General features: G+C 42.5%; 1 protein-coding gene across 33 annotated transcripts in view; it reads right to left on the minus strand.

The window, feature by feature from the left end:
- trol (terribly reduced optic lobes) overlaps nt 1-12,092 on the minus strand; it is a 126,326-nt gene that overhangs the window by 2,730 nt on the left and 111,504 nt on the right. For 31 of the 33 annotated variants that reach the window (XM_046623057.2, XM_046623039.2, XM_046623052.2 and 28 more), the window contains 16 exons: nt 10,871-11,007; nt 10,583-10,763; nt 9,944-10,216; nt 9,307-9,852; nt 8,748-9,159; nt 8,065-8,236; nt 7,656-7,929; nt 7,274-7,537; nt 6,869-7,132; nt 5,636-5,794; nt 4,687-4,959; nt 4,234-4,385; nt 3,833-4,140; nt 3,252-3,724; nt 2,981-3,146; nt 58-451 (listed from right to left, as the gene is read on the minus strand). In XM_046623057.2, the coding sequence (XP_046479013.1) occupies nt 58-451; nt 2,981-3,146; nt 3,252-3,724; nt 3,833-4,140; nt 4,234-4,385; nt 4,687-4,959; nt 5,636-5,794; nt 6,869-7,132; nt 7,274-7,537; nt 7,656-7,929; nt 8,065-8,236; nt 8,748-9,159; nt 9,307-9,852; nt 9,944-10,216; nt 10,583-10,763; nt 10,871-11,007 (4,448 nt within the window). Of the gene's footprint in view, nt 1-57; nt 452-2,254; nt 2,484-2,980; nt 3,147-3,251; nt 3,725-3,832; nt 4,141-4,233; nt 4,386-4,686; nt 4,960-5,635; nt 5,795-6,868; nt 7,133-7,273; nt 7,538-7,655; nt 7,930-8,064; nt 8,237-8,747; nt 9,160-9,306; nt 9,853-9,943; nt 10,217-10,582; nt 10,764-10,870; nt 11,008-12,092 lie in introns of those variants that run through there. The other 2 variants (XM_046623059.2, XM_046623042.2) reach the window with 2 other exon arrangements.

The following is a 12,092-nucleotide window of genomic DNA, read 5'->3' on the forward strand; positions in this document are numbered from 1 at the left end:
TTGAAGCATTTCACGTTATCCGATGGTCCACGAGTTCGATGCCGATTCTTAACGTACCTTGCTTATGCAGCCTCGGAAGTTCTTGTCGATTCCCACGTTCCTGTTTACCGCAACCCTGCGGCTGTTCACCCCTCCGATGTACAAGAGAGTGTCGAGGTTCATGGTTTTCGAAGAACCTGGCGACCTTCCCTCGACTTGGGCCTCTCCGTTGACGGACAGTTTCCCTTCTTTGAAGTCTCTGCTCGCCCTCACGTGGAGCCAAATTCCTGGCTGCACAACGTGGTTCGATCTTACCACCGCCATTCCGGAGCCCAAGTCGAATCGCAACTCTACGTGTCTGTCCTTTATTACGAGGGCTACAAAGTCGCCCAAACCTTCGTTGTTCTGAGCACAGTACATCAGAATTCCGTCGCCCGAGTCCGATGGTTTAAATGTCATAGCTAGTTTAATCCTGAGATATGCGGGGTATAAATGTCAATTAGTAAAACAGTGATTGTCTTATACGGTGAATTTTGTGAAATGGTTCGATAAAAAGTGTGTGTGAAATATTCAGGACTTTTGCAACTGGTTTTCATTCCTTTTTTCATTTCAAACCGAAATTCCATCTTGATTTATTGATACCATATCACATACTCACGTTAGGCTTGACAAAACGATATGAATATTTGAGGCATACCTTTGAATACTACATTCAATAGATTTAAACGAACACGCAATAACAATGAAAAATCTCATCTAAGTTCTAAAAAAGTTAATCAAATGATAGTGAAGCAAAACTAAAAAATGGTCAACCGTAAAGATACGTAAGCAGGCAGCAAGCTGTTTAAAGTATACAAACTAAATTATTTGTAATATATACATAATAACTGCCGGCTTCCTCCGTTGATAGCAGTTTTCTTACTACGAATTTGGAACTGTTTTCGTCTTACACATGATTCGTATCTATCTAGAATATAATAGAATCAAGAATTCACCAAATTGTGAAGAACCGAACGGGAGCATTACTAGTCTCGTAAGCAAAGAGATACTGTTAAATCAAGTAACTCACGTTTGTGTACAACTGTGATTGCGAAGATGGACGAAAGTGTAATTCAAAGCAGTATAACATTACAGCTTTCAGCCATAATTCATGCTTGGCATGATTCGAACGAAGTACAGTCCCTTCTCATCATGCGTATGCTCGAAGGTTGGTTTCTCGTAAGCTTTATACAGTACATGTAATTTTACGCTGGCAGAGATATTCGCCAATCAACGAGCGTGAGGGTTTCAGAATTTGGCGATAGTTTCATCGGGAGATTTCGTTACAAGGCCGATTTCAGCTTCTCCTACAGCTTTGAAAACGGACACTTACCGAGAAGCTACCGCACGCGGAATATTCAGAACCAGAAGCAACGAACTGGGATTTTTATTAGACGAAATTTATTCTGAGCAACTGATATATGGAATGAGCGAAATTCGAAAAAAAGACAAAAAAAAAACGAAAAAATTAATAAAACAAAATCAAAATACGTTCACTTGTCACATCAATTTTTATTTTGCTCGTAGATTATTTCTGTGTATGTATATATGCATGTATTGTCAAGTAGGCTTGGCCTAGTGAGTATATATAAGTAGATATATTCGAATTCATTTCAATGCGTCAACAAGTATATATATTTATATATATTTTATACATGTAGATTCTTATAGATATAAGTACAAACATATTATTCAAATTCAATTTGTTTCAATTCATTTTGTAAATGTAAGCTAGTTTTCGTTTAACATTTAAATGTTCATTTAATGCTACCGCGCCATATTATTACAGTTTTTCAATCGCTAAGCCTCGTACGATGTAGTTAAATGCAACTGGTGTGGCAGTGGTTTGATCGTGTCTAACTTAAAAAAAAAAAAATAATAATAATAATAATAAGTATAACAGAAGTAAGTGGCTTACAGCGACGCGTTAAATGCATTAATTAAAAAGCTGTACAAAACGTTAATTAATAATTAGTAAACTGACCGAAGTTTTTTTATTACATTTATTCAGCACCGTATGATAGTTTTTTGTTGTGAAAAATTATTTTCGCGACACGAATTTGAATCTTTCGAGTACAGAAAACGTGAATTGAGTTGAAAGATAAGAAGGTACTCATGGTATCCCGAAATACAGACATTTGGCGTGTATAAAATTGCGACACGGGATTCCGTGCATTCATGATACGGGGGCGAGATCCATGTGGTTTTTGGATGAACAATCGTACTCTTATCGGTGAACTTGCGTACATCGTGTTAAAGTGTGTTGTCAGGTAATTTATTACTGTAACCAAATATTTTCTGTACTGCTAGTTACGTATGCGTCGGATTGGTGTCAATTTCACAATTTAGTGTGTCGCTTTAGTTCGTTGTGGTGTTGATTAGCACGTGGTCTGGCTCTGATTTTTTTGAATGAGCGCGGTCGCAACTTGGACCCATGTTTTTTAGGCGTGAATCGTTTACCATGCCTGAAAATAATTTTGCCCAGTTAGGTTCATTTCACGTTATCATTTGGAAGAATTTCCAAAGCGAAGACATCGGATGATATTATGACTGTTTAACAATCTTAGCTGAATATTGTTATTAGATTGGACGCAATTTTTTCATCCGCTCAATATTGTTTATCGAAAGTCGTGGAGATCGTGCCGTCATCTTTGAATTCGGAATGATAAAACAATTTGCAACATCATTAATCAAGTACGTATGGTGGATGGATTTTAATTTATGTTAAAGATTTGTAAAAACATAAAAGTAATGAAATCATTCCACTAAAAAATCCTGGCACACCCTGGTGAAGAAAAAGCGAATAGCAAACTATGAAAATAGAAATCAATGGCGGATCGCGCTCTAAGCTGCATAATAAAATGGAAAAATATTGTGAATTAACAACTACTTTCAATCCAAATCTAGGGGATTTCCACACTGTTTTCAACTCAGTTATCAACGTGCAAAAATGTATACTTACTTGCGTAATGCCTTGGGCGTTGGGTACGCTAAGTATGCATTGCTATCCAAGAACGCTGGCTCGTCAACGCTCATGTCTAATTCGCATTTGTGACCACCCCTGCCAATTGGACAGTCACAAGTGAAACCGTCGCCTATATCGTTGCATGTACCTTCACCGCAGGCCCCTGGGAGTAAGAGAATCACACAGCATGATGGAATTTGTCGGTATCAAAATTTGACACTGACTCATACAGAGCAAACGTAGCAATATGGATTCGTGTTTTGCTTACCTGGATAACATGCCTGTCCAACAATGTCGCAGAGGTTTCCGCTGTATCCTGCAGGGCAGAGGCACCTGTATCCTTCTTCGGTAGCGGCTTCCTGACAAACTCCTCTATTGCTGCACGAATTTTCGACACAAGTTTCGCAGGTAGTAGTGCCGACGCTTTCCAACTGGTCGGTGATCAAATTGATTTCCTTTGATCCGATGACCAGTCTACTGATGCAACCCACAAAGCCGTCGGATACCGTTGCTTCCGAGTCAACCCTTTGGTAGTCGGGAACACCTCCTACGTACAGCGGCTCCATCAAATCCAACGTTTGCAACCTGCCTGGGGCGGTACCTGAGTAGGGGCTTTGAGGATCGCCAACTATCGTCATTCTTCCGTCTTTCCGGCTACGATAGAGCTTGATTGTGTGCCATTTTCCTAAAGTGACAGGATTCCGTGCTCGGATAACGGCTGGACGAGATCCAAGGTTGAACCTATGCAACGCGAACAATCGCACGAAGACGGTCAAAAGGTTGTGAATCCTGGGCTTGCTAATCGGATAAAATTCGATCTAACCTCGATAAAACGTTACGATTGAATACCTGAATTCCGGATATCCTCCGACGAGAGAAAGAGCAATGAAGTCTCCACCGCCGTCGCTCTTCTCAGCATTGTAGAGAATAATACCGTCGTACATTTCAGGCTTGAACGATACTTCGATATCGAATTTAAGCATGGCTTCTTGCAGGGGCCGGAAAGATATGTAACTCTCGGGGGCTTGATTGAAGTACGGCACCACGCCAGTCACAACCAGGATTTGCAGTATTTCCACGCTCGTTTGGCCGTTGCTCGCGGTGCAGATGTACGTGCCCGCATCTTCGGCTTTCACGTTCACCAGTGTAAGGTGATTCTAATGGAAAGTAAAGAGTGCTGCGTTAAACCTACCCGTCATGGCAGTATTCGAGTAGTCTCACTAATTATCGGTCAGCTGTTTCATACGTACATTCTGTTTTCTACTTTCGTTCGGCAAAATACCTCCAAGTTTAGCCCACTCGAATGCAACCGGTGGTTCTATGTCACCCTTGCAATCCATCGAGAATCCCGCTCCATACGGCACAGCTGTCGTTTCTACAGCTGGTGAATCGTTGTTCCCACCTGGATTGGTGATGAACTCATGACACGGGTATTCAAGTGAACAGGAAGACAAACTTCGGTAAGATCTTAGCGGACATTTAAGACAGAGCACTTTGACGTTTATTACAGAAGACCGTAATTGTTATCTTCGAGAGCGTGACGAAATCGATTTTACTCACCCAGTGAAAATCGGTAAGCAGAGACACAAAAATATGAGTGATCCTGTTAGTAGGTTTCGTTGACTGGACATGTCTTGTCTTACAAGTGAATTTAAGTTTTGCAAAGTAGAATTGAGGAAAAAAGTTCGGTTGGTCTACACTACCTTGAATTATGAGATTGTAGTCCTGTTCGGCGCTCGTTTCTCGCGTTTCGGCTATACAACGATATACTCCACTGTCACCTCGAACAACATTCTCAAGTCTCAGCACAGGTCCAACCGCTCTTGCATTTGGTGGCAGTGATGAATACGTGGGTCGGATCCATCGGAAGCGCACGTCTTGACCGCCGGAGCTTTCACACCGTAAATTGACGGTATCTCCAATGTTGACGAGTTCACTACTAGCTCGTATGCGGAGGGAGATCTGTGGTGCTCGAGCTAGGCATTCACAAGTTCGTTAGTTACGATGCACAGAAAATCGGGCAGAAAATCTGTTTGACCATAATCCGAAGTTGTGCCAGAATCTAGTAATGTAGATTCTCTTTACACTTTGGATGAAATCTCCAGGTTGAAACTGTTCTCGTTACAATTTCGTGTAATTGTGAGTCGAAATTGCACAATTTTCGGAATGGACTAATAGATTTCTGTCCTTAATCGTTACGCATGGGTACATAAAAGTGAACAATGAGACCGGTAATGACATGTGAGGTAAGATGCGATTGGACAATAAAAGCAGTACACGGGATGCAGAAAAAGTGAAGCAGAGCATGTTTCAGAATCGGAAATAGAAATTCTGATTAACCTCCGATAAACAGAATGTGTACGGATCACGATTGTATAACGGTACGTCTATTCGAGATTTTAGCGAACTGCTCACGAACTCTACTAGTACAGCGTGCCTGATCACCGAATAGATGCTATCGTGTAAATTTTTTAGTCAATCCTTTGTACAGCTCGTAGAATCATTAGCGGACTTCAGATTGCACAAGTGTGACGAAACGATCACAAACACGAAAGAATAGCTTGCTAAGAGGAGGATGAGTGTCTAATCAAGTTGGAAGAAATGTTAAGATTCGATCACGGACCTCACGGAGAAACATATCTGTGTACAAACCGCGTTGCCATGGTGGATAGTGACGATATTGTCTGTTATTGCAGAATCGCTCGTCGCTCCCGTCCATGCAGTCGATCAAGCCGTCGCAGAGATAGCGCTTGTCAATGCATTCGTTGCTTCTGCATTGGATTTCGGTATCGCTGCACAACGCTCCGTACACTGGCATGCAATCCGCAAGCAAATTAACTACTAAATTATAATACGAAATGTGTAGAGGTTTTTAATCTCGGGAGCCCTTGCGAGAACTACGGTTGTACGATTCTGCAATGCGATCAGCTGAAACGACTCGCAAATATGTTAAAGAAATAATAAGCATATTGGTCGTCTTATTACGTTGGTTAATGCATGGAAACTTCTAGAGAATAGCGTGATAAGCATAAGACGGTTTTTTCTACTTATTTGATCCGTTTGGTGATTCTGATTCTATGATTAAAAGAGAAAATGACGATAGATACAAGCACTGAATCGGGTACAGATTATTGATTTCTAAATTATGTACGGGGTTGTTTATCAAATACTGGCCGCGAATGTGACAGACGCAGCCAATTCCACTCACTAAGGGTTCAACGGGCAATACTCGACAAATGACCCTGTAATTCTCTCTCGAATTACTTTGTCACAGCGATAACGTTTAAGGTGACCCGAAGTGAATATTTTTAATATTGGGGAAAGTACGGTTTATTGATCTACCACATCAATTAATCCATTCTATAAGAAAGTGTAGAGCTAGAAATGTACTTTCTATGGAACCGTCCAATTTACCCGGTGATTCAACTTCCCTACTTTCTGCTATGAAACACGCTGCATCGTGACGGTTAGAATGAAAAACAAGCTATCGCATCATTTTAGTACGTTATCGTGTATTTAATACCGTCAGTATCGATCATTATTGGGGCAAGAAAATTCAACGGAGCGTACTTGCTTCTTGAAAATGATGATTCGTACTGATTTGACAACCAGTGTATTTCAGGCAAGCAATTCAAAGTCCTACATAGATAATCTGTGTATTGAGAGTATTAAACTGTCAATCTATTAAAGAAAAATCAGAGTTCTCTAGAAAGATTAAGGTAACAAAGAACTGGAATGGTTCTACTATTAGTGGTTACGATAAAAATCTTAAAGATATGGTCATTGAGGGATATAGTGCGATTTGTGTAGTAGGGATGATGAACGGTCTCAACGACGGTGCTTCGATTTAAATTCAAACATCTGGATCTGGGCTTAAATACTCACATTCGACTCGTAAATTGACGTAATTCTCGCTTCTTACTCCATAAGCATCGGTGACCCGACATATATATCTTCCGCTATCTTCCGCCCTAACTTGAGGCATTTCCAGATAATTATCGCGTTTGTACGAGTTGGCCGGGAGATCTGATCCTTCCCTACTCCATTCGACAAGTGATCGACTCTGGAATGGGGGACAATCGAGCCGTACGCTATTGCCAACGAATGCGGAAACGTCTCGCTGGGTACTGGTGACAGGAGGCCCGTACTCTGAAACGGAAGATACGCGAATGTAAACGCGAGGAGAACAAATTTGTCTTGGCTCACCAAGGGTGAAGCTTTCATACTCGTAACGCGTGTGAGTTTTAGTATATCGATATCTGCCGGAGGTGGTGGAATCATGATTTGTACCTGAAGTGACTGAAACTTCGGCGACCGCTTCGGCACTTCCAGCATGATTTGTTGCTGTGCAGACATATTTTCCAGCATCTTCAAAGGTGATACCGTGGAATTGGAGGACTCCGTCGGTCTGACTGACTCGGTTAGAAAGACCCTGTTGACTGACTTGCCACCTAACAGTGATGGGCTGATCTCCTATAGCGCTACAATTCACGAATGGGCTGTCACCTGGCCTCACGGTCTGTCGGATCGGCTCCAACAGGATTCTTGGTGGAGCTAAGCAAAACGAACGAAAATTTATACTACCATTGGTCAAACCCTAGGATCAATTCGTGTTTGTCAAGATGACTATGATATATCTGCCTGCATGTACCAGAGCGGTCGGACAACTTACTTATGATTTCTAAATAAGTCTTCGCTTGGAATTCGATACTTCCGGTGGTGCTCGTCCCTTGGCAGACGTATTCTCCAGCCGCTCTACTCGTCACAAGAGGTATAGACAGAGTGCCGTCGCGCACGCTGCTTCCTTCTGGCAAACTCCCGCCATCACTCCTCTTCCAGTCAAGATAAAGCTTCCGGTCACCGTTGAATATCTGACAGCGTATCTCAGCTCGTCCCCCAACAGGAATCCTCATTGTCTCGCTGGGAATCTCCACTACAGGGCCACTCTATCCCAGAACAATCAAATCAGTTTGTGCAAAAACATCACCGTACTCCGTGGATTTCATACTTGTACAGTAGAGGTTGGATGCTAGTTTTTCTTTCCAATTGGCGAACGTCTCCAAAAAGCGAATGAAACTTACCGGGTTAGGTGACGGTGGGACTATTTCATTATCTTTTACAATAAGCTCGATGCGTTCTTCGGCTACGCCCTCGCCATTTGACGCAGTGCACGTGTAGATACCCTCATCTTCGAAGGAGACTGAGCTTATTTCATGGACAGCGTCGTACGAGCGGGTTCTGCTACTGCCTGGACTATAGAAGTAAGCAGAAAAAGTTACTCTTGGCATTTGTTCGCGTAAGAGAGCAGGAATGTAATTTGATTCTCGACTAATATTGAAATAATAATACACTGGCAAGTCACTACGCCGAGAGCAGTTGTGTGATAAGGTACTTTCATTCATTAAAAACCTTTAAGCCAGACAATTAGAAAATTTACGTCACAATAACGCTCCTCATTTTGCCGAACATATTAACAAGAAACCCTAGGTAGGTTGACCCTTCGGATTTTGATCTAGTTCATTTATGTAATCTACTTTGGTATTGGTGGGTGGTGTTTGAATAAGATCCGATCGCCATAAGTTGGACTATTCAATTGGCTCTCTTGTAGAAAATATTGAACGCGATTTATTCTTGCTGTTTTCATTGGGTGATAACGGAAGACAATATAACTTCGTTGTCGATCGTAGAATGATTGGAAAAGTCTGTTCTCTTCAAGGATCGAACGATACACCGTACATTCATATAATAATATTAATAGACTTACTATCCGGGGCCCTTGTTCCATTCGACTGTGGGCGGTGGCTGGCCAGTTGCGCTGCAGGTGAACCGCACTCTCTGGCCAACTCCGATTATCAGAGGAGTTCGGTTGGATGGTGTGATTGTGATTACTGGTTGTGAGTTAATTTCGAGGACGGCAATTGTAGAAGTCGATCCGACCGCGTTTGATGCTGTACAAGTGAAGCTTCCGCCGTCATCCAGAGTAACGTTGCTGAATCTCAGCACGCCAGAAGATAGCTGCTCTACGTTCGAGCTGAACGGTCTGCCATCCTCTCGAGCCCAGATGAGCTCTGGTGTTGGGATTCCCTTTTCAGCACGGCATGCGAACATCGCTGACCCGCCGACGAGAACGCGTTGCCTCTTCTCCGGGTACAGGGCTATGACTGGCGCCTCTCGAGCTGCAAAACCGAGACGATATAATATTCAGGTGTGGAACCGTACGGTTCGACTGCAAGCATTTCGAATTGCACGGCGGTCTGACATTCATTCCGCATCATGTAATGATTTCAGTCACCGCAAACGATTCCGCGTGGTTGTGTACTCACGTTCTATTTCAATCACAGCGCTGCCCTGCGAACTTCCGCCACTGTTGGTAGCTTGGCAGACGTAAATTCCTCGATCCGAAACTTTCGGTTCGAGGATCCTGAGCGTACTTCCGACAATTTGAATATGAGCACCAAGAGGTTCTCCGCGTTTTGTCCATGTAACAGAAGGTGCAGGGTTGCCCGTCACGACACATTTGACTTCAGCTACTGTTCCTTGGAAAACGGTCTGCCTTGCTGGTTCAATTGTGACGGCTGGAGGTCCGGTCGATGATTGGATTGATATTCTCGCGTTGTTGGTAGTCGTTACTCCTTGGAAGCTGGTTGCCGTGCACACGTATATGCCGGAGTCGGAAGGACTAGGATTGTAAATTGTCAAAACTCCCCCTCGTTCGGTAGCAGAAGGTGGCAATGGTAGGTTTCCGGCCCTGGTCCAAGTGATTGTGGCATCAAGCGATGCGGTGCACACAAGTTGGACAGGTTCAGTGGGGCCACCTACCCATTCGATAGGGTCAATAATTGGTCTGTCTGGTGGTGGCTCACGGCGTTCTGTGGTAAGAGAATAGGAAAATATTTACCATCTCAATGAACAAACTTTCGCTAGGAGTGAAATTTCTCGATGATGATATAATCTATTTACCAGTGATGTAGAGAATCGTTCTTTGTTCGGTGGTACCGGCACTATTTCGCGCGATACACTTGTATTCATCTTCGTCGCTTTTCCTGGCGGAGGGTAGTCTCCAAATACCATTTTCAAAGGTTGCGCTGGGATTCATTTCACCTCGGACACGAATCCACGATACTTCGGGCTGTGGAACACCCGATGAATCACAATGGAATTCGGCGGGATTCCCTTCTTCGACCGTCAAGTAACTTGGCTTGATTGCTATTGTTGGCTTCGAACCTACGTTACCTAAAGAAGAAATTCTTTCATTGCATCAGATGAGACTTTTCCATCAAATTCTTTCTGTCACGCTGTAGTTATTATAACGAATTTCGGAGAAAAGAAAGGTATTAATTCTACGGCCAAGGGTCACGAAACGGTCCTTTTTTCTGCTTTTCGGATGATCCGTAACAATTCTACGAAACCGTCGCGTTTACATTGCGACAACTTTTACGAATCGTGTGTTAAAGAAATACCTGTTCTTCGTAGCAGACTCTTCGGAAATGCTGCATCCGAGAGAAAATCGATTTCACTCACAAAACGTGTTATTTCAGTTCAATTTGACATACGAATACACCATTGTGATTAAAGAGCTTGATTAGAATGCTGGCTTACCTTCAACAGTCAGAGACACGGTTTCGACGGCGACATTGATTCCGTCGCTGACTTGGCAAACGTATACACCGCTGTCGGAGATCTTGACATCTCTGATAATAAGAAGACCACGAGCGTCGTCGTAGCTTCGACCAGGCGGCAGTTCACCATCCTCCTTCTGCCACTGGATGTCGATTGTGTCCTATTTGATTCGGAAAAAAACCTCAGTGCGATTCCGTCATTGAAATAATTTCAATTTTCATTTCATGTACGAAAATTCATTCAACAAATTACGTGGCAGGCACTTACGCTGTCCTCTGACCTTCCGGAACAGTAATATCTGACTGTCGTGCCGGCCTCGACGATTTCAAGACCTGTCTGACGGATCGTGACGATGATTCTCGGCGGATTAGGCGGCGGAGGTGTGATCGTGGTGGTGTCTGGGACTGTAATGTTATTTCAAATTTTTTTACCCTGTCCGTCGCTTCAGTTGGGTATTTCTCATCCATGTAGGTACTCATCAAAGTGTTTGTGCAATTTTATAATCAAGCACATGTTTTCATATATGCTGTGACTCAAGTGGAATGAATATGATCCAAAAAATCCGAAAGATTTCGGTTTGTGTACAAGAATTAATGGGAATTAAATTTACGCTGCTTTGCTGTTGTCTTTTCTCAAATATTCATACTATTACCAAGAGGACAATGTAAGTTGTATGCAGTAATATATTCTTTTCGTAGTATACTTATTCACGCCAAACAAAAATTAATGTAACCACGATCTTATTGCATATAATATTTAGATCGGAGGTAACACGCCAATTGTAAAGCAAAAAAGTTCGTTCTGACAATAAAGTGAGCTGTGCATTACTTCGCGAACACAACACAGTACATATTGAACACCGCCCCAATATTGAAGCCGCCGTATTAAAATTATAGTCTGCATAATATGACAATTGGGACGCTAGAGCTACAACGAATATTCATTATATGTCATGGTACGGACAGTATGTGTACACAGAAACTACACAGATGTAAAAATGTGAAAGGACCCATATTAGATGCCATCAAACCTGATATTGATGCCACTAAGGTAACGAGGAATGTAATTTGTATCCTGTTCTGATCTGTCAGACTAACGAAACCAAGTTTGGATAGTTTCGGCCTGTGACTTTGCGATAGTTTTTTCGAACCTTCGGTTTTTTGAATTGATTGCATCCAGTGAATGACGTTTAACGGTACCGGATATATTAAATGACCGTGTAGTATATGATTCCGATTTCACCGAATTTCAACGATACCGCGACACGAGCACTTTGGGTACCAAGATGATGATTCGCATCAAACGGACTTTCGAGTCATGTTTTTGCGAATAACACACTTCATATCTAGGTACGTGGAAGGTGTTTAAGAAGCATGCCGACTTTCATCAGTCACGGTTCGTGGATATCTGCCTGACGAATAAGTGCACGATGTGAGGATTTGCAAGTCCACGTATGAAGCTTTTTATACAGTGACTAGTCATGATCAAT

This window comes from Neodiprion pinetum, chromosome 4 (assembly GCF_021155775.2).
Source record: "Neodiprion pinetum isolate iyNeoPine1 chromosome 4, iyNeoPine1.2, whole genome shotgun sequence".
Classification (NCBI taxonomy): domain Eukaryota; kingdom Metazoa; phylum Arthropoda; class Insecta; order Hymenoptera; family Diprionidae; genus Neodiprion; species Neodiprion pinetum.